We start from the raw sequence: 26,572 nt of genomic DNA, 5'->3' as shown, positions 1-26,572 counted from the left end.
CAAATGACCCAAACCCAGCAGACAAGAAGAAATAACAAAAATTAGGGCAGAAATTAATGAAATAGAAGCAAAGAAAACAATACAAAGAATCAACAAATCCAAGAGCTGGTTCTTTGAAAAGATAAACAAGATTGCTAGACGGCTAGCCCAGTTAACCAAAAGAAAGAAAGTGCACCTCCAAATCAACAAAATCAGAGATGAAAGGGGAAACATGCAGACACCAGAAAGATACAGAACATTATAAGAGAATACTTTAAAAACCTATATGCTACTAAATTTGAAAACCTCAAAGAAATGGACGGATATCTAAAGGCATGGGAACAACCAAAACTAAAGAAGAGATTCACAGCTTAAACAGACCCATAAGACTAGTGTCCACTCTATAAAAAGGAGTGTCAACACAGAGGAATCATTTCCTACATGCTTCCAAGTGAAGTCAATCGTAGTTGAGCAGGACCTTTGACTTATCTTCACATAGGTTGAACTGGTAAAAGAAAGGAGCCAGGGGCTCCTCCCAAGCCCATGTGACCCCTGAGGAACAGATCCTCAAACGACCTTAAGAATAAAAATAAATCAGCTTTATCTAGACCAACTGTATGGCCTTAAACACCCAAAAGCAAAGTATAACCAAAGATTAAATGGGCCAACATAATTTCGTAAGAGTCCATATGTATAGCTAAAGGCCATATAATAAGCAACAATGCCAGGCAAGTGATACCTTCTTTTGAGTTGATGGCCAGGGTGGCCAAAGGGATTCCCAGATAGTAACCCAGCAAAGAACTGGGAAAATGAACAGCAAACCCCAATCTTATCCAAAGGAATATAGACAACTGATTACCGCTAGATGAGGAACAGCTGACCCTCCTAAAACAAAGACCTCTAGATAGGCTGACTAGATTCACCAGAAGGGCAAGTAGTGGGGAATGGCTGGGGGTGCTGACAACACAGCAGACAGTAGCAGAGATATCAGAGTATAAGGGCTCTAGTGGGGGGAGGGAGTCTATGGGAGGGTGCTACCTGGGAAGTGCGTGTATAAATTAAAAAAAAAATCTTCAAAGCATAAAAATTTACTCTTTAATAATTAGTAGATGTGAAAAACATTACCACTGAAATCTATCTGATGACTTTATATCCAAGCTCAGATGCCAAGGAGCTCAGAAAGTAACCGACTGTGACTAGAAATAATCAGATATATAGAGATTAGAAATGCATGTGCAAACATCTTAATATCAATTGCATTAAAAATGAATTTTTCTGTATGTAACTGTGTATTTTAATAATGAAATGGAGATCTTTTTTAAAGATTTTTTTCAGCCAATTTTGAAAGAGATGCATCTTAGCTCCGGAAATTGTTACTGAATATGTCAATGCTGTTGTAATGAAATGCTTCTTCTAATTATATATTTATTAAATAAATAATTAAAATAAAACAAAAGCCCCCCGGGGGGGGGAACTCCACAAAATATAGTAACAAAGCATTATTTTCTTACAATCACTTATTCTAGAAAATAAAACTAATATAACATATACAGAATTTAAATAGTATATCAACTTTTCTATATCCTTTTAAATTGATGAAAATATAGTTGGTAAACAAATAATTAAATTAAAATTGAAAACAGCATACATCTGAACTAGAGTATGTTGATTAATCCTTGGAAATATCACAAGGTTAATTCATTTGCAATCAATATACTTTTTAAGCATAAAAGTTAAAATATTATGTAAATAAGTTTTTCAATAATTTTTTGAATTATTTATTCTTATTTTACATGTACGAGTGATTTGCCTGTATGTATATAAGTGTACCTGTGTCGTGCAAAGCCCTCCAAATTCTCATACACCTCTTCTACTCATGAAGCTAGACCACCCTGACCTCTTTCTTGCCTTGGCTCTGAACCCACTTAGTATTTCTTTCTCATTGAGAGCAAAAATTCTGTCCATGGTGACTTCCTTGTAGCCACATGCTTGGAGGGAGCCTTAGAAGGAGCAGCTTTTGAACCAAATATTTGGGATGTCATCATTGACTTTCATTTTTTGTTGTTGTTTTGTTCTTGAGATGGGATCTTACGTAGCCTAGGCTGTTCTTGAACTTCTACTTTGTACAGGCTAAGTGAGCACCCCACCAACTGAGCTACCTCCCGAGCCCTAGTCATCATTTCTTTGCTTTGATTTATGTTATAATTTAAATTCATGCTCTAGATTTGGGGAAGATGATATTTTAAATTTTTGATAGAATTGATTAAAATTGAGAGAAGCAATATTGTTCTCTTTGGTAGTCATGGAATCTGAGAGTTGTAAATGTGCATGTAAAGGTAAATATTTCCTTTAGGCAATGGCAGAAGCACCCCACCAACTGAGCTACCTCCCGAGCCCTAGTCATCATTTCTTTGCTTTGATTTATGTTATAATTTAAATTCATGCTCTAGATTTGGGGAAGATGATATTTTAAATTTTTGATAGAATTGATTAAAATTCAGATAAGCAATATTGTTCTCTTTGGTAGTCATGGAATCTGAGAATTGTAAATGTGCATGCAAAGGTAATTTCCTTTAAACATTGGCAGAATATGTTTTATGTCTTTTTTTCTATTTGGTACCAAAATATTTGATGATTCGTAAAAAGAAAAAAAGAATAATGATCCTTTTCCCCAATGACATAGAATTAACAGATAAAATAATATTCTCCCTCATTTGACCTCTTGTATTTCTAGGATATAAATTGTTTCTAGGATATAAATTTAAATACAATAAATTTTAGAAAATTAAAATATAATTTACGACATTTTAACTGGTTTGGTTTTCTTTTTTGAACTTTTTGGATTTTTTTGCTGTTTTTTTAAATATATATTTAGATATTCCATATTTGCTTGTCATTTTTTCAGACATCATTTATTAACCAGTTTGGAATTAAGTTTATAGATGCAATCAATAAATATAATTCATGTGTTAACCAGTAAGTTTCAGCTGTGTCCATCCATTTAACATATCCAAATTGCATATCCAACTATAATTTTTGTGGTGATTTGAATGAGAATGTGTCCCAATAGGTTCCAAGTATTTGGATAATTTGTCTGCAGTTGGTGTCACTGTTTTGGTAGATTTTAGGATGTGCAGCCTTTCTGGAGGAAGCATGTCACTGGCTTTGAGAGTACTTAAGCCTTGCCAGATTTTCAGTTGCTCTCTGCTTCCTGTGCTTGCTTGAAGATGTGGTTCATTGGCTTTCTGCTCTGGCCACTTCTGTCATCATGCCTTCTTCACCATTATAGACTCTAACCTCTGAATGGTAAACTCAAATAAACTTTGCCTTTTATTAAAAAAAATTATTTATTATTTTTATTTTATGTGTATGAGTGTATTGCTTGCATGTAGGTCTGTGTACCCATGTCAGCCAATGCCTGCAGAGGTCAGAAGAGGGTGTTGGATCCCCTAGAACTAGAGTTAAGGACAGTTGTTTCCTGCCATGTGGGTGCTGGGTCTCGAACCCGGGTTCTCCACAAGAGCAGCCAGTGCTCTTAACTGCTAAGCCATCTCCCCAGCCCCAGCATGCAACTTCTTAAAAAATATAATACACACAGTCAGCCACCAGTATCTGTAGGGAAATGGTTCCAGGACACTCTTGGGTGCCAAAATACATGGATGCTGAAGTCCTTGATGTAAAGTGACATAGAGTATTTGTAGAGAACATGTACATATCCTCCTGTGCACTTTAAACCTTCTCAAGATGACATAACTAAATATAAAGAGTTGATATTCTGTATTACTTTGGATATAACAATAACAAAAAGCTCTTTACATATTTAATTCAATATTAATTTTTAATTTTTTAATATTTTATTTGTTACTTTTATTTTATGTGTATGAGTACATTGCCTGCATGTATGTAAGTACAACTGTGGTGCAGTGCCCACAGAGGTCAGAAGAAGGCATTAGATTCCTTGGAACTGGAGTTATGCACAGTTGTCAACTGCCATGTGGGTGCTGGGAACTCAACCTGGGTTCTCTGCAAGAGCAGTCAGTACTCTTAATTGCTGAGCCATCTCTCCAGGACCCCAAAGCTTAATATTTTAAGGGTATTTTTAATTGATCGAATCTGTGGATATGGAGCCCATAGATAAGTAAAACCAAGTTACATGCTTGTACAAACAATGTTGACTGAAGAAGTTTGCTACAAAAAGCCTGGCACAACATGAAAATTTTTACTCAGAAACTTCCAATATGGAAGTCTAATGGATAGAAAAGAGTCCTACTAAAATCTGACGGAATTCCTGCCCTTCCCACCCCCACTGGTGCAATGAGTCAGTTGCTGAGTTCCTTCTCCCAGATGGAGGGACAGCACCCAAGCTCAACTATCCATAGGTCTAGTGGCCCCCAACCTCCATCATGGAGTGTACATCCCATAGCCCCAAGTCATCCCCTGTAAGCATCAGCACTGTCACCGAGGATACTGCTGACAGGCTAGCTTTTGGAGAGAGGAGACTTATGATGGACTCTGCTGGACTAAACCCTCCCTTGTCCAGCACTCACCCTGGCACATCTCCCTGCAATAGAATGAAGCCTGAGAACTACATGAAACTTCAGCTCACAGACCCAGGTTTTGTGATCCTTTCCCTTAGTGAAGGCTTCAATCTACCTAAGTGACATTGTAGAATTCCTAATTAACAACCCTTGTGCAATGGTTGTGTGTGTATGTGTGTGTGTGTGTGTGTGTGGAGGGAGGTGTCCCAGAAAGAACCAACCTGATGTGTGTGTGTGTGTGTGTGTGTGTGTGTGTGTGTGTGTATGTGTGTGGAGGGGGGTGTCCCAGAGAGAACCAACCTGCCAGGACAGAAATGATTACATGTATTTACGGATAAACATAGCATGCTATAAAAACAGCAAAAGCTGCACACTAACTTCAAAATCATGGCTTCCACGTGAACTGAAAAAGAATAGAAGTTAGGGGGAGATCCCAAGGGTTCTTGCTATACTAGTAAGACTTGATTTCTTGGCGTCACATTTGGGAGCAAAAATGACAACATTAACTCTGGTTAATTCTAAGAAGTGGGTGATCTTTGATCTCTCTTTTGCTCTTCATATGTAGCGTGTTATCAAGTCCTGTATCATATTAGGGATAACCACTAACTTTCTGCCATTCCTCCCATCCAGATGGAGCCTATGTCCTAATTGTTCTGTATCTGAACTTGCTTTTTGACTTGTTTTAACCATGGGAGATGGCAGGAATGATAGTGCTCCATCCGTGGGTCTGAGCCTTGTGAAAGACTAGAAGCTTCTGCCACTGAACTCTGGAAGTTGCTGTGGCAGGCTGTAAGGGAACTTGGGCTATGTGACTGAATGATGAGAGGGTATGTGGAAGAGAAAGAAGTCACACAGAGGATTGCAGAGGCATCCGACACATGGGTGAAACAAGAAAAATCACCCAGCAGAGCCCTTCCCAGGCTCTACCCAGACTAACTTCAACAATCACAGTATGTTGTTGTATCAGGCTAAGTTCTTGTGTTTTCTCCCTGTAGCTAAGCAGAGGAGGTTCATAGCAGGCTTTGACATAATGCAGAGTGAATAAATTCACACAGGAATGAGAGCTGGGTACATCATTCTCTGTTGTTTTTAGCACTCTCAACAAATGTTCATCCTACCTTCCCATGGCTCACTCCTTCCAGTTACCCAGGCAGATCTGAGAGTCAATGCCACCTGCCAATAGCTCTTGATTCAATATGTGTCTATTCAATGATACGGGTGGCATGAAAGCTCACACTGAAGCTGAGCTTCCCTGAGTGTTGGTATTGACAGGTGATGGCACTTCTAAGAGAAAGGGCCTACTGGGAAGAAGTTGAGTCATGACTATCCTTGTGAAGATTAATGCTGGCTTCACAGAGAGGGCTGGGGCTCACAGAAAAGGATTAACTCCTGAGAACAGGCTCTGAGCCCAACCTCTCCTGACTCTCTTGCTTCCTCTTTCACTATGCAGACTTCTTCCATATGTAATAGCTGATACCATCTTACACAGATGCAGCCCTCACCAGAGAATAGTAGACAGTAGCCACCAGAATCACAAATCTAATAAAACTTTTCCTTATTAATGACCCAGTGATAGGTATTCTATTATAGTATTACAAAGTCAAAGAAGACATCCAACAACAATTAAAAATGGCCTCATGGTGTAAGTTTAGCATAGAAACTGCTCTGATGCTATTTCTATTTGCTATTAGGGCTCTGTTTCTCCCTTTTCTAGTTTACATTTCCATTCCTGTGATAAACACCATGACCAAAGGCAACTCGGGGGAGGAAAGGTTTATTGGACTTACAGGGTGTGATCCATCATCAAGAGAAGACAAGGCAGGAACTCAAGGCAGGAATCTGGGGCAGGAACTGAAGCAGAGACCATGGATGCTTACTGGCTTCCTTTCTCCGGCTTGCTCAGCTACCTCTCTTTACAGCCCAGGCCCATCTGCCTAGGAATGACACTGCCCACAGTGGGATGGGCACTTCTACATCAATCAGCAATTAAGAGAATGCCTCACAGACAGGGCCACAGACTAATCCGATAGAAGAAATTCCTCAGCTGAGATTCCATCTTCTCAGGTATGTCTAGCTTTGTGTCAAGTTGACAAAAACCAAACATCACACCTTCCCTGACTTTCACTGTCTGTTTCTCCTGCTACAATTAGAAGATCGTAAGAGCAGAGGCCATACTCCTGCAATGTCCTCAGCATCTAGACCCATGTTCATCACAGATGATATAATAATACCTAATTGACTTAATAGAGAATATATAATACAATAATTGACTTAATAGAGACAAATGTAAAACTAGACTGTAACAATGCAGATGTCAGCATTTCTAAAAACTTCTTTTAGCAAAGTAGGAAGCTACTTCTGTGTAATTTATAGGGAATCTCTGCCTACAAATGAGCTGTTTGCTTATTTCCCTCAAAATATTTTGGAGCCTCCGGGACTTCCCTTCCCACTCTGCCCTACCACATATTGGCCAGGCTCCTCTGGGACCTTCCTTCCCCACCCATAGTAGGTGTGGCTCCTTCCCACCCCATATGCTGTTTTCTCTTCTGTGATCTTTGTTTCTTGGAGTCACTGGGTAGACATAACTCTGCCTCACTCCATAGGATTCCTAGATTGGATTAGAAAACAGGATGTATCTGTTCGCTGTTTCCAAGAAACATACCTCACTATCAACAATCGATACCATATTTGGGTAAAGAGATGCAAAAATGTATTCCAAGCAAATGGAACTAAGAAGCAATCAGGTGCAGCTATTCTAATATCTAACAAAATAGACTTCATAGTCAGAAGAAATATCAAGGAACAGTTCATTCTCATTAAAGGAACAATGCACCAGGAGGGTATTACAATTCTGAGCATATATGCAGCAAAACACATGCACACCAATATGTCTATTTGTAAAAGACATATTACTAGATCTAGAACTACAGATTAATTCCCAACACAGTGATAGTAGGTGCTTTAAACATCCCAGTCTTACCAATAGTCAGGTCATCCAGACAAAAACTAAACAGAGAAACACTGACCTCATAAATCAAATGGATCTAACAGACATCTACAGAACACTGCACTTGAACATTAAAGAATACACATTCTATTCAGGAGTCCATGGGATTTTTCTTACAATTGACTCTTATTAGGATACAAAGCAAGTCTCAACAAATATAGGAAATTGAAATAACACCCTTCTATTTGGCCACAATGGTATAAAGCTAGATATTAACAGCAATAGAAACCACAGAAAGTATACAAACTCATGAAAACTAAACAACACACAAAAGAACAAAAATAATATTGCAGGAGATATCACCATGCCTAATGTCAAGTTATACTACAGAGCTACAGTAATAAAAACAGCATGGTGTTGGCCCAAAAACAGAGGGTTGGATAAATGGAATAGAATAGAAGCCCTGTATATAATTCCATGTAACTACAGGACCTTACAAAGAGGGCAAGAACATATTGGAGAAAAGATAGTATCTTAGACAAACTGAGTTTAGAAATCTGGATTTCGACATGCAGAAAAAATGAAACTAGATCCTTAACTTTTCACCTTGCATAGAGCTAAACTCCAAATTGATCAAGGACCTCCTCATGATAACCTGTAACTATTAGAGGCAAAAGTAAGGAGCACAATTTAACTTATAGACACAGGTGAGGACTTTCAAAAAAAAAAAAAAAAAGACTCTTTCAGCTCAGAAAATAAGACCAACAACTAAAAAAACTGGATCTCATGAAACTAACAGAATGGGGGAAAAACCTTAGCCAGCAACACACCTAACAGAGGACTAGTGTCCAGACTATCCAAAGAACTCCTAAAATGAAACACCAAGAAAAGAAGCAGTCCACTAAAACTGGGCGATGGAACTGAACAAAAAGTTCTCAAAAGAAGAAATACTAGTAAATGGCTAGTAAATACTTGAAAAGGTATTTGACATCCTTAGGTAACAGGGAAATGCAGATTAAAACTACATTCAGATTCCATCTCACCCCAGTCAGATTGGCTGTCACCAGGAATACAAATGACAATGAGTGCTGGTGTAAATGTGGGGAAAGGGGAACCCTGTACACTGTTGGTGGGAATGTAAACGAGAGCAGCCACTCTGGGAATCAGAATGGAGGTTTCTCAAAAACCTAGAAATAGATTTACCATATGATAGGTACTATGCCACTCTTAGACATATACCCAAAGGACTTTATCTCTTACTACAGAGATAGTTGCACAATCATGTTCATTGTTGCTACATTCACTATAGCTAGGAAATGGAATCAACCTAGGTGTGCATCAACTAATGAATGAATAATGAAAATGTGGTACATAAGAGAATATTACTCAGCTGTAAAGAAAAATTAAATTACGAAACTTTCAGGAAAATGGATGGAACTGGAAGGATTATACTGAGTGATATCATGCAGGCCCCCAAAGAAAAACATCATATGTTCATTCTCATACGAAGGTCCTAGCTTCAAATCTTTCATGTGTTTGACATGGAGTGCATGTGAAAGCTAGGAACTAGAAACAGGCCATTGGCCAGGGTGGGGGAGGCGTACTTATGGAGGGGGGAGTGGTAGAATATCAGTGAAATGAAAGAAGAGAGGGAGAATAGTGAGAGCAGAAGCAGGTGGTGGAGTGATGGGGAGGGGAAATAGGGGCCCAGGGGAAGGCTTAGCCAAAATGAAGTGTCATCATGAAGCCACTTGGAAATCTACGACCTCGCAATCCAAGTAAAAATATAGCAAGACAGGGCAATAAAACACATGTGCTGTGAAAGAACAGGTGGACAATAGTGGGAGCTAAGGTTTAAGTGAAGATGGAGATGGGGCGTGGGAGGAAGAGGGAGAGGGGCTGGGTTAGCCAAAACTAAGGATGTATGAAGAAGCCTTATGAAACCCACTAGTTTGTAAGCTAATTAAAGTCAATTAATTTTTAAAGGAGTTTGAATAACTCACATTAGTAAACAGTGCTGCTCTCAGAAGACATGTGTTATTAAATGAAAATCTCAGGGCCAGGCATGGGTAACCTCCCTATGAGTTATTGGTCAGAAAGGCCACAGGGGAACCAAAAGTAATACAGGCTGTTGCAATTGCTCTTGATTGCCCACCATAACTAGACAGTAAAAGTGCTGAAGATACAACACACTTTGGTTTCAGGACACAGAGAAGTCAATCTTGAACTGCAAAGTCTCTCTGATAGCTAGCTTTCATAGTGCTGAAAGGTACCATGCAGGCTGTCAGGAGAGAAAAGACATCAATGGTCTTACCCAGCAATGGAAACTGCATGCTACATTGACTTGCAGGGCAAGATGTGAACACTGGTGCAATAGTGGCAAGACTGTTTGGGGGGTAAGACTGTTTAGTGTTCTCTCGATTGAATTTGAGGCCTGTTCCACAGGAGGAAATTCAAGCCTACGACTGTAACTAAGGTCAAATCCCACAGCAAGGGAAGTCTAGAGAACTTACTGATGCTATTTTTCTAAATGGTTATATTATCAAAGTGCCTTCTAAATAGTTGTGTTTATATCATAGATTTGTGCTGTTCCCAAGCCTGGTCAGAGAAGCTTCTTATTGCAGTGGGTAGTGGCTAGTATGGAGACTCATTACTGTTCAAAGTGGGCAGCTATAGATGGGACATCTATTACTTCCCCTCCCCAGAAACACTGCAGAAGTGGGGGCGGAAAGGATGTATGAGCTAGGGGATAGGGAGAAAAAAGTGTTATGGAACAGATCATATAATCATTGGTCTCCTTAGAATTCATTGTAGATATATTAATTTTAATAGATGCATTTAGCATTTAAAAGGTAAAAGTAAAATAAGACAAAATTAACTGATAACACATTAAAATAATTGACATTAAAATAAAATAACTGCCAAATTAAGGTTCCCTGAAGAATTTAAGAAAATCCTTCACCTGTAACAGCAGAGTACATGAGCAGTAGCAATGAAGGTCAGGACAGTGAGTTTGGAAATTAAGCACAGTGACAAGCCAGGAGTGGTGGCTCACCTTATAACCCCAGTACATGGGAGGCTGAGGCAGGAGGAATGCCACGAATTCTAGGCCAGCCTGAGCTACATAGTGAGTTCCAGACTAGCCTAGGGTGCAGAGTGAGGCCCTGTCTCAAAATAAATAAATTAAATAAGTAAGTAAAGCCAGTGCTAAAATGAAACGTTCAATACAGTAACTAGAGAAACAGAAAACTCTTCCAAACTTTCCCAAGGCTTCAATAGAGGAAAAGAGGAACAGACAGGTGGCACAGAGCAATGAGCCAAACCAAGAAAACAAGAGAGTTGGCTCTTCCAAACCCAGAAGGCAGGTAGGCTCGTGAGCAGATCCCAGGGAGGGGAAGCCAAAGATGCCTTCAGGAAGCGGCTATTGCATGACTCCCACAAACCCCTTCTTAGGGACTTCCTTGCTGAGGTATCCTAGTTAAACAGTGGCCCAAAGTAAGAGTTCAGATGAGCAGTGGAAGATGGATGGAGGTACAGAGGGAAGGCAGAGTGCACATGTGGGGCTCAGGGAATGATGCTGGTGCTGAGTTGCCAGGTGGGAGTCACAGCAATAGGAACATGTCATAAAGCTGCACATGTAACCTGGAGATGACTCAACACCAACAAAATGAACCCTGGAGGAAACGTGGCACATAGGAAAATGACAGAAATACCACTGGACGTCCATAGAGACTGTCTCCATGGTCTAGCTGGAGAGGCTCAAGCATAGTCTCCACAAAAAAAGTAATTGCCTGAGGAACTATAGCCAGGAACAGACACAGGACCATCTGGGGAGTTAACAGCAGGACAGGGCCTTGCTTTTCAGTTTTCCTGTGTCATGAATCCTTGTGTTCTAGTGGCTTCTTTGGCCAGAGGTGCATATGACTTTGACAGCATTTAGTGTGCTTACCCTATGATTCCACAATTCTGCCAGAGAACATACTGTAAGTAGTGGTCAGGTGTTAAGCTAATAGGCAAAATGTAGTGAGACTCTAGATACTTCCCTAGGGGACTGATGTGATATGATTGCATTTATGCACATGGCCCAAACTCTGATTTCATTCAGGTGAAAAGGCCGCACATTCACTGTATATAATTGACAAGGCTGAAGACGTAGCTAAGAGGCAGAGTGCTGGCTTAGTGGGCACGAGGCCCTGGGGAGTAGTCTAAGACCACAAAAAGTGAAATTGAGTATCATACATGTCAAGGCACAAGTGCGTATTGTGTGTGTGTGTGTGTGTGTGTGTGTGTGTGTCTGTCTGTCTGTCTGTCTGTATGTGTGCATGTGGTTAAGAAGTTAGGAAAGACACAGATTCAGCTACCTGTGATCAGCCCCACACGAGAGAAATACCATGGCTCTTCCCATATTGTGCCAATCCACTGTGGAAATGTTTGGAATTACATGCAGGTATCTTTTTTCTGAAGTTTCAGGGAGGAGTTGGACTCAAAAGAATGCTCCCTGCCCACTGTCCGTAGGTTCTTTGTTTGCCTTTCAGGTTTGAACCCAGAGGCCCTGATGTCTACACTGAGGCAGGAACAATTGCCCACTGATGCTCTGGAGCCTGGCAGCTGTGGCAGGAGTGGGACAGCCTGATGACCCTGCCCTGCCTCAGCTGGCTCCTCCCACCCAGTACTACTGTAGAGCTAGGCCCTGAGTCCTCCACCTCTAACCCCCAAAGACGTTGGCCACCTGCGACCACCGACTTGTCTCTGGGTGATCATGCAACCATCTCAAGTCCAAAACAAGTAGCTGACAGGAACTTTAGTGTCACTCTTGACATTTTGTATTCAAATTCCAACCTCAAATTTGCACTGTTGCACAAGTCTATATTTACAACAACAGACCACAAGTTCTCAAGACCTTTAAATATCTCCAAGTCTTTATACTGGGCATGGTGGCACAAGCCTTTAATCCCACCATTCGGGAAGCAGGGGCTGGTGGATCTCTGTGAGATCAAGGTCAACTTGGTCTAATAGCGAGTTCCAGGTCAGGAGACCCTATCTCAAAAAGACTCCCACCCAAATATCTTCAAGTCTCTGAAAAGCTCAAAGTGCCATAGGAATTAAACACTTGCATTTTGGTTCTCCTGAAAGAGAAGGGTAGTTGATTTTAAGACAACTCTTGGCAACATGCCCTAAGTTATTTGATGTTGAATGGGAGCCAAGAAGGTCTAATTGTAGTAAAACTACCAAAATGAATTGCCATCTTAAACAATCCTTAGAGCTGAAAATATAATTTCTGACTAATGTATGATTCTTCTCACAGCACTGAGGTTAGGAGCTCAGGAAGAGCTAACTGCTTGAGGCCCATATTTCCACTGTAACGTTATTCCCCTCCCTCCTTTATGACAAATATCAACCAATAAGTACCATGGTGGTTATGCAGAGTCTGAAAACTAAACATAGGGTAGCCTGGGTGGTGAAGGATGCATGGACAGTATAAAGGAACACACAGTCTACGACTTATTATAGGGTCAGGCTCTGATGAACATAAATGGGAAATGTGACCAGTAAAAAGTGTTCTGGATACCCCTAAGTTATAGGACATCCCTGCTTAACAACACAGGCCCTTGTAGCTGTTTCTCTTTTGATTCTGTGGCTGACTGCAAATTGAGGCTCATGGCTATCTCACAGCATTCTGAGAGAGGATTGGATCAGAAATCATAAGCCTAGGAGAAAGATCCAAATTCAAAACTCTAAGTATGATTTCCACCAATTGTATATCACACGTACAGATTTATCATGAGTTGATCCATTGTTAGCATAATGCCTTCTGTGTTGGTAGTTATATATTTTTATTCATCAATGTTCACAAAATGTACATGACATTTACGTACTAGAGTTTAAGTTTATGTTATTGGATAAGGGATTCATTGCTGGAAGGCTAGAGAATTTTATTTAAAAAAAAAATATCTTCCAAGGTCTGACTTACACAAACCAGCGACATGAAAGTCCTTGTCCCTCTCCACAGGGATCTGGAATGTTCACTCGGGCATCTCTCTGCTCACAGGACACTGGCCTCTTCCTTGGTACCAGGGCAGCTGGCTGGAAATAACATTTCTGAGGGCTGCTGAAAGCATGCGGACTGGGCCTGCGCTGCTCCCCAGCACAGAGGCCACCTGGTGGCGCCGCTCTGCCTACCCCACAAGGGAGCGAGGGCTGAGGCATTGAGTGAATTATTATCTTTAGGCTTTGGCTGCCAAGAGTGGGGAGAAAGTGTGTAGGAAAAACCATCACATAATAGGCTGGAGAAGGTGGAGGAGCTGACTTTTCCCTACACCCACAGGCTGGTTCAAGGATTGGTCCACAGACAGGCTAAGGTGCATAAAAGGTTGAGTGCTCTACGAGAACATAAGCCCTTCAAAGCAGTGGGAGGCTTAGCCTAGAAAGGAATTGGCAAGGAGGCCAAGTGTTAGCTGTTAGCAGGGTGAGCAAGGCATTGACTTTTAGTCACTCAAGAAAGGGCTTAGGGCTTCCAGTTGCCTCACTGGGTAGGGTTAGAGGCAGTGACAGTAAGGTCCCAAGCATCCACTTCCTAACAGAAAGGCTGGCATTACTGAGCAGCTAGTCAGTGCCCTGTTGCTAAAAGTAAGCAAATGTATTCTGGACAAATAGTTATTAAGGTTAATCTTACAAGCCTTGCTGAGCCCCGGAGCTTGAGTAGCTGGGCTTGGCTCTGTGGGCACAAAGCACAGCTGAGCTAACTGCCACCTGCGTGGATGGACTGTGACCAACCAGGTCATCCCTCGGCCACTCTTCTTTTGTCCACTCAGTTAGAGACTTCTTACTTGACCCTGGACACACTTCCTGGAGAGGCCCAGTGGGCTCCTGTGTCCAGGCTGGAGGAGGCAGCTCCACCAGCCATGGCCACCAGCCTACAAAAGTCATCTATCCATGCACCCCATTGTGGACCAGCCTGTGCAGCAGGACGATGACAGAAGAAGCGTGTCGCATATGTGGCTGCTCCTCAGCGCAGATCTGGCCCTTGTAGAATTTACTATGGTGGCCTGGCAAGAAGTTAGGCTAATTCAGTCTATTTGCCCACTTGAGCAAACCACTTGGCTTGTATAGAAAAAGGTCAGATTATTAATACAGATTTGAAAAAGCCGAAGAAAGAAAGAAAGAGAGAGAGAGACAGAGAGAGAGAAAGAAAAAGAAAGAAACAAAGAAAGAAAGAATGAAAAAGAAAAGGACATTTCAAGCAGCTATATTACAACCTGGGATTTGAAGACTCTCTGGAATGTTCCTTCGTCTTTGGTCCATTCTGGGTCTGGCAATGAGTGATGCTTTGAGGGGCCAGCAGCTGGGCCAGGCTTTTCAGGGCTGGGGCTAGGACCCTTAACACAAAGGTGGGGTCCCTCTAGCACCCCCACCTTCAGCAATCCAGGAGAATCTGAATTATGTAGAAGTTTCCTAGCTGGTCTACTTTCCCAGGTGCCTTGCCTCAACCGGCAGAGCTGGTTTTTCCACTCTGGGTGGTGTCAGACTCACAGAAAAATGTCTAATGACATGTTTGTGAAAGGAGTTTTTCCAGCAACCCTGGTCTAGTAAACAGCTCACTGACCCTCCTGTCAATTGGTACCTTTGAAACCCATCAAGCCTTTCTAAGCATTCCTCCTGGCTTTCAGAAGCTCATCTCTGATATACTTATGAGACTAAGGTATCGCAAGCCTTCCTGGCACACATTGTGCTGCAAAGACCCTTGGTGGGCACACAGACCATCTGCCAAGAAGTCACATGCCTGGACTCTGAACTGTCCTAAACATGCACAACGTGAGGGTATGCAAGTCAAAACAGACAGGGGTGTGCAAAAACATACCTACCACACAAATACAAGATATAAAATACCATGACCCCTAAAGCCTAGGAGTTTTAAAAAATGTATGTTTTATTAAAGTCTAGGTCTTTTTCAAAGCCATTCTGGCCAGTATAATAAGAATTTGGTCATTTAAAAATAGTCCATATTCTAGGGACTTTAAAAAGATGGAGTGCTGCCCCTATGTACATCTCTCCTTGATCTCTAGAGGGTTGGGGAGAAGGTAGGCAGGAACAACCCATTTCAGGGGATACCCTGAAACCCAAGGTAGACCCTACAGCGGGCTCAGCCGCAGGTGAATTGAGCCTAATACTCCTCTGTTTGTTCCAGAAAGACATTAAGGAAAAAGAGGGCAGTAAAGAACAAGTGAGCCACAGGTGTCCAAGGTAGATTCTAATCATGAAATATAACTGCTTAAAGAAACAGTAATTAAAAAGCAACTTGCTAGGCTAGGGTTGTAGCTCAGGGGTAGAGTGGGCTCTGAGTTTGCTCTCCAAGCAGCCAAACAATAACAAACAACTTGGAAAACTATTCTTCTGATGCAAAAGTAATTATTCTTCTGTTTTATAAAAGTAATGCAAAACAAGTGATGTGTTCATTGCAGAAATCATAAAGACTACAGATAAAGTACAGTGTCCATAATCTCAATTCAGATACACTACCCTTTGAGCATTTCTTGGCCCCTGGCCACTGTCTTAATGTATACAGATGGTCCCTGACTTACAATAGTTTTCACTTACAATTATTTTTTTACTTTATAATGGTGAAACAGTATATGCATATAACCTTTGTGTTTTTCACTTTTAGTACAGTATTCAATAAATTGCATGACACGCTCAGCACTTTATTACAAAATAGGCTCTGTGTTAGATGATTTGGCCCATCTTGGGCAAATGCAGGTGCTCTGACAGTGCTTAGATAGAAAACGCTAAGCTTTGTTGTTAGGTGAATTTAGGCAGGCTCAATGCACATTTGAATTAGGACATAACCCCACCATAACTTAAGAACATCTAGTATTTATATTCTGTGAAAACGAAACCTACCAAGTGAAGTTTTAAAATTAGACTCTGCAGAGTCTGGGAGGATAGTCCTTGAAATTAATAAATTCTGCTAGCTGGCTAACTCTGGGGGTGAGGCTCTCAGGCTTAGTTATTAGCTCTGCTGTAACCACCTGTAAGACCTTTAAACTGGCAGAGTACAGGTGTAAGTTAAACGCAGTTTTTTTTTTTTTTTTACAGTTTCCTTATTTTTTTAATTTTTTATATGGGCTGTGGTTCAACCACCGGTAAGACCGTTAAACTGGAAGGGTACAGGTGTAAGTTAAACGCAGTTTTTTTTTTTTTTTTACAGCTTCCTTACTATTTTAATTCTTTAACATATAGCCAAACTTCCTCCATGCTGAGTGTGGGACCAAATTTCCCAATGAAGTATAGCTACTTTCCTTTCCAACTCTGTGGCTTAGGCATTTGTGTCCCTGGTAGACAACTTCCTTGACTTCAGGGGTTCTCAGATTACCACTTGTCTGTCTTGTGCCCAACCCCAGGCACTTATAACAGTACCTAGTAGAAATTGCCTAAGTCTTCCTGACTTCATGTGTTTCCTTATGTTATTCAGAATAGAGATACAGTAGGCCTGAGATTTCCACTGTAGAAAAGAGGTCCCTGAGGCCAGAAGTCTTCTGAGCCCCTGTTGACAGCAATCAGGGAGAGGAGGCCAACTGAGGAACAGAATAAAGCTCAGACTCAGACTTTCAGGGGAAAAAACGAAGGCCTAAGGAAGATCGATATACATGAATGTTATCTGGGTATCTGTCCTATCACAGGCACAGAGGGAGGGTTGGTTCCAGGTTTGTATGGTACCTATCTTGCCCAAGTTCTTTGGAATTATAATAGATGATGGAGAATTTCTGGGAACCTTGGAAAGCATCATGCTAGCCTTTCTACTTTTTAGCACTGGGAGCCCTTCAGAAATGCAGGTCCCCATGCTCACTCCAGCCAAATGAGATTCTGCATTGTTGTTGTTGTTGTTGGTGGTGGTGGTATGTGTTGTGTCTGTGTGTGTTCTTGTGGAGATCAGAGAACAACTTTTAGGAGTCAGGCCTTTCTATTAGGTAGGTCCTGTGGATAGAACTGAAGTCATCAGGCTTGGCCAGAACCCTTAACTGCTGAGCCATCTCACTGGCCCAGACTCTTCATTTTGTCAAGATCACCAGAGAACACATGGACACTACAATTCCAGAAGTATTGCCTCATGGGACTTGAACCACTTAGACTTGTGGATTGATTTTCAAACCCAGATGCGTATTAGAGGCATGAGGGAGCCTCTGAAACCTGTCTATGCCTGTCTCTTCCCACAAGGATGCTTGTCCTATGGGGCCTTGATGGTTTCTGGCTGTTGGTAGTTTGAGAAGCCCCTCAGAGGTTCTGTAGGCAAAGGTGGAGAAACATGCACTAAGACCACAAAGTCCTGACCGGAAACGGGGTGGGAGCAGAGTCACGTACAGGGCTTTTCAGATGCCACAATCACCTACCCAGCAAGCTCCAATGGACCAAATATCCTACTTTCGTAGGTATTCCTGACTTTCATCTTCAGGACAACTAAAAGGAGTAGCAGGTGGGGTGATGGAGCTAAAGTTCATTGGAGATGCAGAGATGCTCTCCTCAGTAGAGGATGGCATTCTACTGCCCATGTCATCTTGGTCTCACTCACAAAGCCACCAAAGAAAGATGTACTTCTGGAGAACAAAAGAAAGAGAAAAATTTAAAAGATACAAGTCCAACACTCTGGGAACATTTGGTGCTGGGAAATGCCAAAAAGAAAATTCTTAATTTGATTTGTGTGCAAAGAAACCTTCCAGAAACATGAATCTGGTTATCCTTCTGGACATTTGAGATGGAGAAAAAACAAGAAGCTGAATAAAATGTCTGCTGACTTGTGCTCAATCATTGATATCGTTGAGGATGCAAAGATATACGCCCTCCTACTCAACACGTGGGCCCGCTCAGAAACCAACAGCTGGATCTTCTCAAAACAACATGTGGGCCCTCTCAAAGCCTACAAGATGGCTTATCATTTAAGAGCAAGCATTCTGGGGCTGGCAGATTTCAGATGCAGTGCTATGATTGGAGACAGAGTCTCCCTGTAGCCCCAGCTGGCTTGGAACACCTATGTAGACCAGGTTGGCTTCAATCTCATAGAGATCAGTCCGCCTCTGCCTCCTGGGTGCTAGATTAAAGGTATATGCTACTGTGCCTTGCTTCTTGACTTCTTTTATCCTCAAATCCCCATTTCACCCATATAACAGTGCTGTTTTCAGATGGGGCATAAGCTCAGAGGTAGAGTTTGTCTAGCATATGCAGCTCTGGGTTTGATCCCTAACACCAAACACACACACACACACACACACACACACACACACACACACACGTAAGTAAATTAAAAAATGCATTATTTTCACGGATTGTTGTGAGGATTTAATGAATTTGGTAAAGTACCAGAGTCTTATATGTACTAAGAGACAAATATTGTATCAATATCAATAATATTCTATCAGTATTAAAAGTGGCACAACTCTCATGGAACATCTTTAAGATGTCCAAACCCAATAATCTGACTTTTTTGGTGGTGTTGTTCTTCTTTTTGAGACAGGATCTCCCTGTAGTCCCAGCTGGCCTGGATTCACTATGGAGACCAGGCTGGCCTCGAACTCACAGAGTTCTGCCTGCCTCTGGCTCCCGAGTGCTGGGACTAAAGGCGTGTGCCACCATGCCAGGCTATAATCTGACTTTTATAGATCTGTTTTGTGGAAACTGTGTAAAATATATAAATGGAATGCTTTTGGAAAGAGTAAACAATTAGATGCAACATAAATGTCCAAAAGGAAATTGGGGATTTGATCAGTAATTTTATGTAATGCTATCATATGAAATGGTGTTTCACTTAATCACAGGAATCACATAGTAACTTAAGTAAACGCCACGAGCAAAAGGCTAGGAGAAGACAGCATCAACCTTTTAAATACAGTAGACTTCCCTAATTACAGACGGAAAGGAGAAGGCGGGAAATCAGCTGTGCTGGTGGTGGGGTAGTAGGACTCTGGGTGATCTTTTTCTACTTCTCTTTTTCTCTTCTCAATTTTTCTTTAATAAACAAGCATTACTTTTATAATGTAAAAAACAAGATTGAATTCCCATTTTTAAAAAGTCCATTAATCAACATGACATGATGTTCCACTTTTAAGCTCGAGACCACAGTAAATTTTGTCACACTGGCGTCTCAATTTTTAGATTTTAAATGCGAATCCCAAAATATATTTTCTATGATAAAAAAGCATCAAATAAATTGTCATTTTATTTCTTTCGGTTGAAAATACTTTTTCTTAGTAAGCCTAAACTCTTTACATGGTAAGCATGACAGACCCTGCTCAGTCCCATACTTACCATTATGGGTCTCCATGGCGCCTCCTGGACACTCGGTAGATCCCTCTGGCCCCACACACCAGTACATGCTGGGTGGTCTCTGTGACATGCCAGCTATCAACTCTCGAGGCAGCCAATATCCAAAAGCAGGTTTGCTGTTGTCACTACCACAGATACTGTGTGTGGGGGCTAAAACACGGACACACAGTCATGGTGGAGCAGCATGGTAGACTGTCGCATCCTGGTGGTGAAAGACATTAAATTAGAAAACTTTCAAGCTACAGTTTTTTCTTGTAAGCCCCTGCAAATATCTACTATCTTCATTGATTTTTTTTCTTTTTTTTTCTTTGCACTGTTTCTTCACAGTTTATGTATCTGGCCAAATCTTTCAGGTGGGGGCAGTGAATGGACAAAAGTCCTGCCATCTCACTTTAACCCTGCACTCAGATCGTGTTTCCCTGAGAGGAAACCCCAAACTATCACAAAATATCTACTGGTAAAGTGTCAGTTTTTGTTCAATCAGAACTAATCTACTTTAGCTTGTGAATCAGCCTGACCCTGTGGGGAATCCAGTGATCCTAACAGTAAAATAAGGCTCCTGCCCTTGGGTCCACACTCCAGCTGGGTTAGAGCAGGCAGATGGTTGTTTACAATATGAAACCCTCCCTTTGCCTAGGACAGATACCTATGGATGCCCAGGAGTAGGCATGTGATCCCTAAATGGCAGCCAGGCAATACTCCCAAAGAGAAGACCGGAAGGAATTGATACTGGCCTTGAAGGCAAGTTAGTTTGAGCTTCTGAAGCTGACATAAATGAACCTTGTAAATGTTGCTTTTCTCTAATGTCTAGAGATATTTTGGGGTCATCACAACTTGAAGAAGAGGGTGCTACATATAGTGGGTAAAGATCAGAAATGTGACTAAATCTTGCAATGAATTACCTGGCACATAGAGTTCCAAGTAGATTAAGGTTCATCTCCTAAAACTAAACAGAGTCTGAGAAACTTCTGAGGCAAGGGCTGCTTCTCCATGCTGGGCTCCTATTGAGCCCAGAGGGCCCTCAACATGAGTACCCATCCCACTTTGCTGAGAAAAGGTTCATATTTGTCTTGAAGGGCTGGCTCAGGCCTGGCCCAGGACAGGAAGATGCTAGCATATGAAAAATACATGCTCCTACCTGTGTTCCCGTCCATAGTCTATCCTGCATATAAAACACAGGGCGACAGGCAGAGAGAACCCCAAAATAAGGAGTGAGAACATAACCGAAATAGCAGTAACAACTCAGTCACATGAGTAGCACCTTAGACACTCTGTGGTGTGGATGGCAAGGTGTGGGCTGCTTCTGTCAGGTATTAGCAGTGTGACATCAGCTGAAACTTATATACCTCAGTTTTTTCATCTGCTAGGAACAAGACCTTCCACTCCCCTTACCCCATACCATGGCAACCTCACAGGGCTGCTGGAAGAATTCAAATAAGGCTGAGTTTCAACAGTCACTCTCTACAACCAGGCTGGTGTGGCCAGTACTTGCAAAGACAGTGTGGAGGCTTGGTAGGCCAGCAGGGCCTCACACCTCCCCTTTGATGAGCACACTTTGAATATCACTGTACGGCAGCATGCAGACTCTGGAAGTTGCCCTAAACCATGTGGGCCCCAAGCAAGCCACAGAACAAAGAGTTGATGAGCACTCCAAAAATCTCCTCTAAAAGTTTGGAAATGAGGCAACTGGCCTTGGGTACTGGACCCTCCAGGCAGAGACAGTTGTGGCTAACAGAGCCCATGCTAGTGGTTTTGCTCCTGTGAACCTCTCTGAACGAAAGGATGAACTATCTAAAGAAATGTGTTGATGAATAAGATTGTTGGGGATGTTCTGTATTTCTCTCTCTCTCTCTCTCTCTCTCTCTCTCTCTCTCTCACACACACACACAAATCAAGAAATTTTAAAAAGGCATATATTTGAGGAAAAAGCATAAAAATTTACTTCATGTTAATTAGTAGAGGTGATACAAACATTACCATTGAAATCTACCTGATGACTTTATATCCATACTCGGGTGCCAAGGATCTGAGTGTAACTGACTGTGACCATTAATAATCAGATACACAGAGATTAAAGACACATGTGCAAACATCTAAGTGTTAGTAAAATTAAAAATGTAGGAAACAGCATATTTTAAAATGAAATGGAGATATTTTAAAGGTTAAAAACTCATTCAATTTTATGACTTACAGGGTTTATACTGAGTTCAGTATTGTATAAGTGTATTAATTCAACTGTGAACCTAAAAATTTACAGCCACTTTTGGAAGAGATGTATCTTTGCTCTGGAAATTGTTACTTAATATGTTAAAGCGGCAATGAAAGACTTCTTCTAATCATGTGGTTATTAAATTAAACAAAAAGAAATGTGTTTCAGGTTGAGGAGCATATAGAGGAAAAGAAATAAGGAAGCCAGACAAAATTCAAGAGATATATTCAGGCCTTGTAAACTGTAAAACCCAGTTTGGAAAACCAACTTGAGAACAAGGATACAGAGAACCCTAGGCAGAGTCTGATTAAGAATAAAGGTTCTGAATTGCACATTAACACCCAGAAACTGAGAAACAGTTGCCGCCTGCTTTCAAACACCATTCTAAAACAGACATGAAACACACCAAACGGCATTTCAAAGATTCCCAACGGCAAGACATTGCTTCTCAAAACAGAAACAGCTTGCCATAGAATGTCTTTAAGTTAAAAAAAAAATTTAGAAGTATTTTAGGCTACCTCTCACCCAGCATATTTGGTTCCTTCTTTCAGTTTCCTTTCACAAATTGCTCCACTAATTGAGGATTTCTGTCATAGGAGTGGTTTTTAAATTATACTTTGTATTTTGGTTTCTACCCTAAGGTAAATGCTGTAAGATGAGGTAACTGAGTTTCACCATCTTTATCTTCAAACAGCTCCTCGCTTCCTCCTGCTTTGGGTGTAGAGCAATACAACAAATCATGGTGATAAATTATGAGGTTTCATTCTGCACCCTAAAGAGAGCCTCGAGAAGTTTTTGGCTAATGATTATTGTAATAATTTTTTTAAATGTCACCAATTTCCTTTTGCCAATGCTCCACACCTATATTAATGAATAAACTTGAATGCTTAATGAAGAAGAAAACAGGGAACTGAACGTTCATTTTGAAATTGCTTTTATTGAGTTCGTTCAGTAAAGAGTGACTTTGATGAGTTTGTGAAGCTGAAAAGTGTGGAAAAACAGCAAAATAAGCAATTGCTACCAAGTTTCTGGCAGGGGAGAGCCACCCGTGCTTCTGCAGGAAGTTCCAGGACAGTCAATATAGGCGTTGGAAGATCTGTTCCACTGAAGCATGCTGGGAATGTTCCTGGTACATGGCTGCTTGAATCAAAGTCTGGTCAAGAGGGAGAGCCCATGCTTCTAGACATCTCTAGTGCTTTCAGCCTCCCCTGACTAATATTGCAGCCTACAAAAATGGATGCCAAAATACAATGGGGCTGTAGGCCAGAGAAATATATTGTTTACAATGCCAGGTGAGCAGAAAAGGTGCTTTCTGGCATGGTTATAGCTTGAGGATGCTGCAGTGAGCAAGACAGATGCGGTCTCTACCCGCCCCCCAGACTCCCCACCCAAGTTGAGACCCTGAGGTAATTAGGCAGAAGATAAACAGATGAAAGAGGAACATGTGGACAGATGCAGGGCTGTGAGGAGGATGTAGAAGGAAGACTGGGAAAGACAGAGGCCAGATCTGGAGAGTACGGCCAGGGAAGGTCTTAGGTCACATGCAGAGACATGGGGCAGCAACGGCAGAGGTTTAAAGTTGAAGAGTGAGCTTGACCAGGGAGGCTGAGGGCAATGATGAGGTGGTGTGGTGTGGCAGGGGGTGGGAATGAAAAGTGATCTCATGTTGATAGCAAGCAGAAGGTGTTGAAGGTTCCATGAAGAACCATTATGCATACATAAAATGTCTCTCTGGCTGCTAGGTAGAGCGGAGGGAAGGGGGGACTATAATCATAGTAGAGGGATGGAAACAGATGAGGCTGAGAGAAGAAGGGAACAGACCAGAACACTTTATTGGGATGCAGCCAACAAGAGTCAGCAGTGGACTGGACCCAGGGATGAGAACTAAGGTTCTTTTTATTTTTAATCCCCCCTCCCCGTGTGTGTGTGTGTGTGTGTGTGTGTGTGTGTGTGAAGGGGTGCGCCACCATGCCCACCTGTATTTATTTATTTATCGTGTGTGTGTGTGTGTGTGTGTGTGTGTGTGTGTGTGTGTGTGAAGGTCAGAGAATAACATCAAGTGTTGCCTTCATTTCACTGCGTCTCTTCCCCACTTGCTGCCTAAGCCAAGCTCTGAGGGATTCTCTGATTTCCACTGCCCATGTCACAGGAGCATTGCTGGGGTCACAGACTTTCTACTACATCCAGATTTATGTAGTCCTGGGTCTGAACCCAGGTCCTCATGCTTGACCAGCAAGCACTTTACACACTGAGCTATCTCCCTAGCTTGTTTTGTTTTAAATCTAAGCTACTATGTATACTATGGGGTGACTCCCTGAGATGTTGAAGTGTGAAGGGGGGAAAAAAAGGTTTGGTTGACCCTAAAGATCCTTTAGGTACAAACTGGATGTTGGCATGGTATTAATTTATTTTCTGGAATATGAGCAAAGATAATGAAAACCAAATCAGAGAAATAATTTAATGTTAAGGTTTTCCAAATTTGTGATATTGTAGTTCATTTAAAGCTACCACGTGAGTGATCAACCCATTAAAAATGGAGTATTTTGACTGGAGTGATGTCTCAGCAATTAAGAGCACTGGCTGCTCCTGCAGAGAACCCTAGTACCGGTCCCAGCACCCCCATGGTGGCTAAGGACTGTCTGTAATGCTAGTTCAAGGGGAGAATTTAACGCTCTCTTGTGACCACTGAAGGCATTGCATGACACCGGTGCACTTACAGGCAACATACTCATACACATTCTTTTTTAAAATGGGGTATTTGGTGAGAATTTGCTAAAAGCATAGCTGTGTCTCAATTTCTCTTTGCAGGGCTACATGCACGTAAGGAAAAACTTAAAGTCCTCAAACTGCGACAAGGCGGGTTGAACTGGCCATGGATGTCCCTGATTTCACCACTAACTTTGTAGCAATCCCCCTGCCTTCCCAGCATCCTAGCCCACATCCCTAAGTTGGGATGGTCACAGCAGTAGAGATGTGACCCCTGGGCTAGAGGCATGCTCCAGGTGGAGGAGGAGAAGACACCAGGCCATCCTGCAGCACCAGGGTGCCCAGTGCATCCGAGCCTGCTGGGTGTCACTTCCCACCGCCATGCACACTCCCTCATGTACAACCTCAAACTCTGCGGGCTTAGAAGACAGGTTTTCTTCAAACTGAAAACAGCCTTGCTGTTTCCTATTTTTGTTTCTGGCCTCTGCTCCCCGCCCCAGCTCTGGTCTGGTCCAGCGTGGGGTTTCTGGGTTCCCCAGCTCCCAGGCCCCAACACCGCACATCCTTAGCTGCCAATAAGCTGGGGTCGCCGCGCCAACCGAGGGGTGGGGGGTGAGGGGTGGGGGTGGCCCGAGATCTCCGCGCCCACTGAGCTGCGGCCCGCGGGCTCTGGGCACAGACCGCCGGGGTTCGAGCACTGGACCGCCCGGAGCGCAGGCCTGGGGCGTGCGGCACCGGCAGGCTGCTGCACGCGGGAACCCCGGGCGCGGTGCGGAGCTAGCGGGAGGGCGGGCTGCGGGCAGCCGCAGATCCCGGGTACAGCGCTATCGGAGTAGCACTTACCTGCGGCGGGCGGGATCCGGCGCCAGCGCTGCGGGCTGGGGGCTCCCGTGGGCGGGTTACAGCAGCGGGCCCGGCCTCGGGCCTGGCGGTCAGACCAGCGTCTGCCCGGCTTGTCTCCTGCAGGGCCCAGACGCACTTCCTCAATCCTGCGGCCGCCGGGCGGGCGGGGAGGGCGGGCGGCGGGCGGCGCGAAAGCAGGGCCGCGCCCGAGGGTCGGCCTCCTCTGGCCTGGGCGGAACGGGCACACGGTCCACTAGATGGCCTGCCTCAGTTTCCCAAGATGCAGGACATCGGTGATGAAGCGCACGGCGCGTACCGGGGTGGACGCCAGGGCCCTGGGACTCTGCGGGGCCAGGTTCCCTCCAGTTGCGGTACCCTGCTGCCTTCCCAGGGGACAGATAGGGGGACAAGATTGGTCCCTGCCCTTGTCAGCCCAGTTTCATACTCTGTTGTGGTACGGTATTAACCTCTACCTTGTGTGTAGGCCCTCTGGCTAATATTCAAAAGAGGGGTGTTCATGTGTCTTCAGGGAGCACAGAAATAGGACTATATCGAAATAAGAGTTTCTAAACGCCAATATTTTGTAAGCTGCACATTTCCATCATGCAAACTTACTGATTTAACTTCGGACTTCTGCAAAGATATTCCTACTTGATGAACCTTTCCATTTTAGTTTTCCAGCCTGCGGAGTAGCCGGGATAACAGGCGCACGCCACTTCGCCGGGCTGTCGAATCTTTGTGTACTTGGGGGAGGGGCTGTAGAGCACGGTGGGATGCTGCCAAATGATCCTGACCGAAGCTGGTTTAAGGTGCATCACACCCCACGGCTGATCACCGCGCGCAGGCGTAAACGCTCGGCCAAGCTGCGGCCAGGCAGGCTGACTTCAGAGTCGGCTCAGAAAAGTGGACGGCTCTGCCGCCGCCTGGCCGGACCAGTGCCTAGGCTCACAGCGAAGACCAAGCGCCAAGTGGAGAGAGACTGCCGTAGTCCCCGCAGCCGCTTCGAGGTATCCGAGCGGCGGAGGAGAGTGCGAGTGG

General features: G+C 42.9%; 1 protein-coding gene across 2 annotated transcripts in view; it reads right to left on the bottom strand.

The window, feature by feature from the left end:
* The window catches only part of Lrrk1 (leucine rich repeat kinase 1), a 167,975-nt gene extending 142,293 nt beyond the window's left edge, over positions 1 to 25,682 (bottom strand). Inside the window, exons 1-2 of one of the 2 annotated variants that reach the window (XM_029554304.1) lie at positions 25,535 to 25,682; positions 19,759 to 19,978 (exon numbers count right to left, since the gene is read on the bottom strand). In XM_029554304.1, the coding sequence (XP_029410164.1) occupies positions 19,759 to 19,846 (88 nt within the window). In that variant the 5' untranslated portion in view covers positions 19,847 to 19,978; positions 25,535 to 25,682. The remainder of the gene's footprint in view (positions 1 to 19,758; positions 19,979 to 25,534) is intronic. The other variant, XM_008849539.3, reaches the window with a different exon arrangement.
* Positions 25,683 to 26,572: the final 890 nt, after the last annotated feature.

This window comes from Nannospalax galili, unplaced genomic scaffold (assembly GCF_000622305.1).
Source record: "Nannospalax galili isolate Female #2095 unplaced genomic scaffold, S.galili_v1.0 scaffold124, whole genome shotgun sequence".
Lineage (NCBI taxonomy): Eukaryota > Metazoa > Chordata > Mammalia > Rodentia > Spalacidae > Nannospalax > Nannospalax galili.
This window is presented reverse-complemented; position numbering and strand designations above follow the sequence as displayed.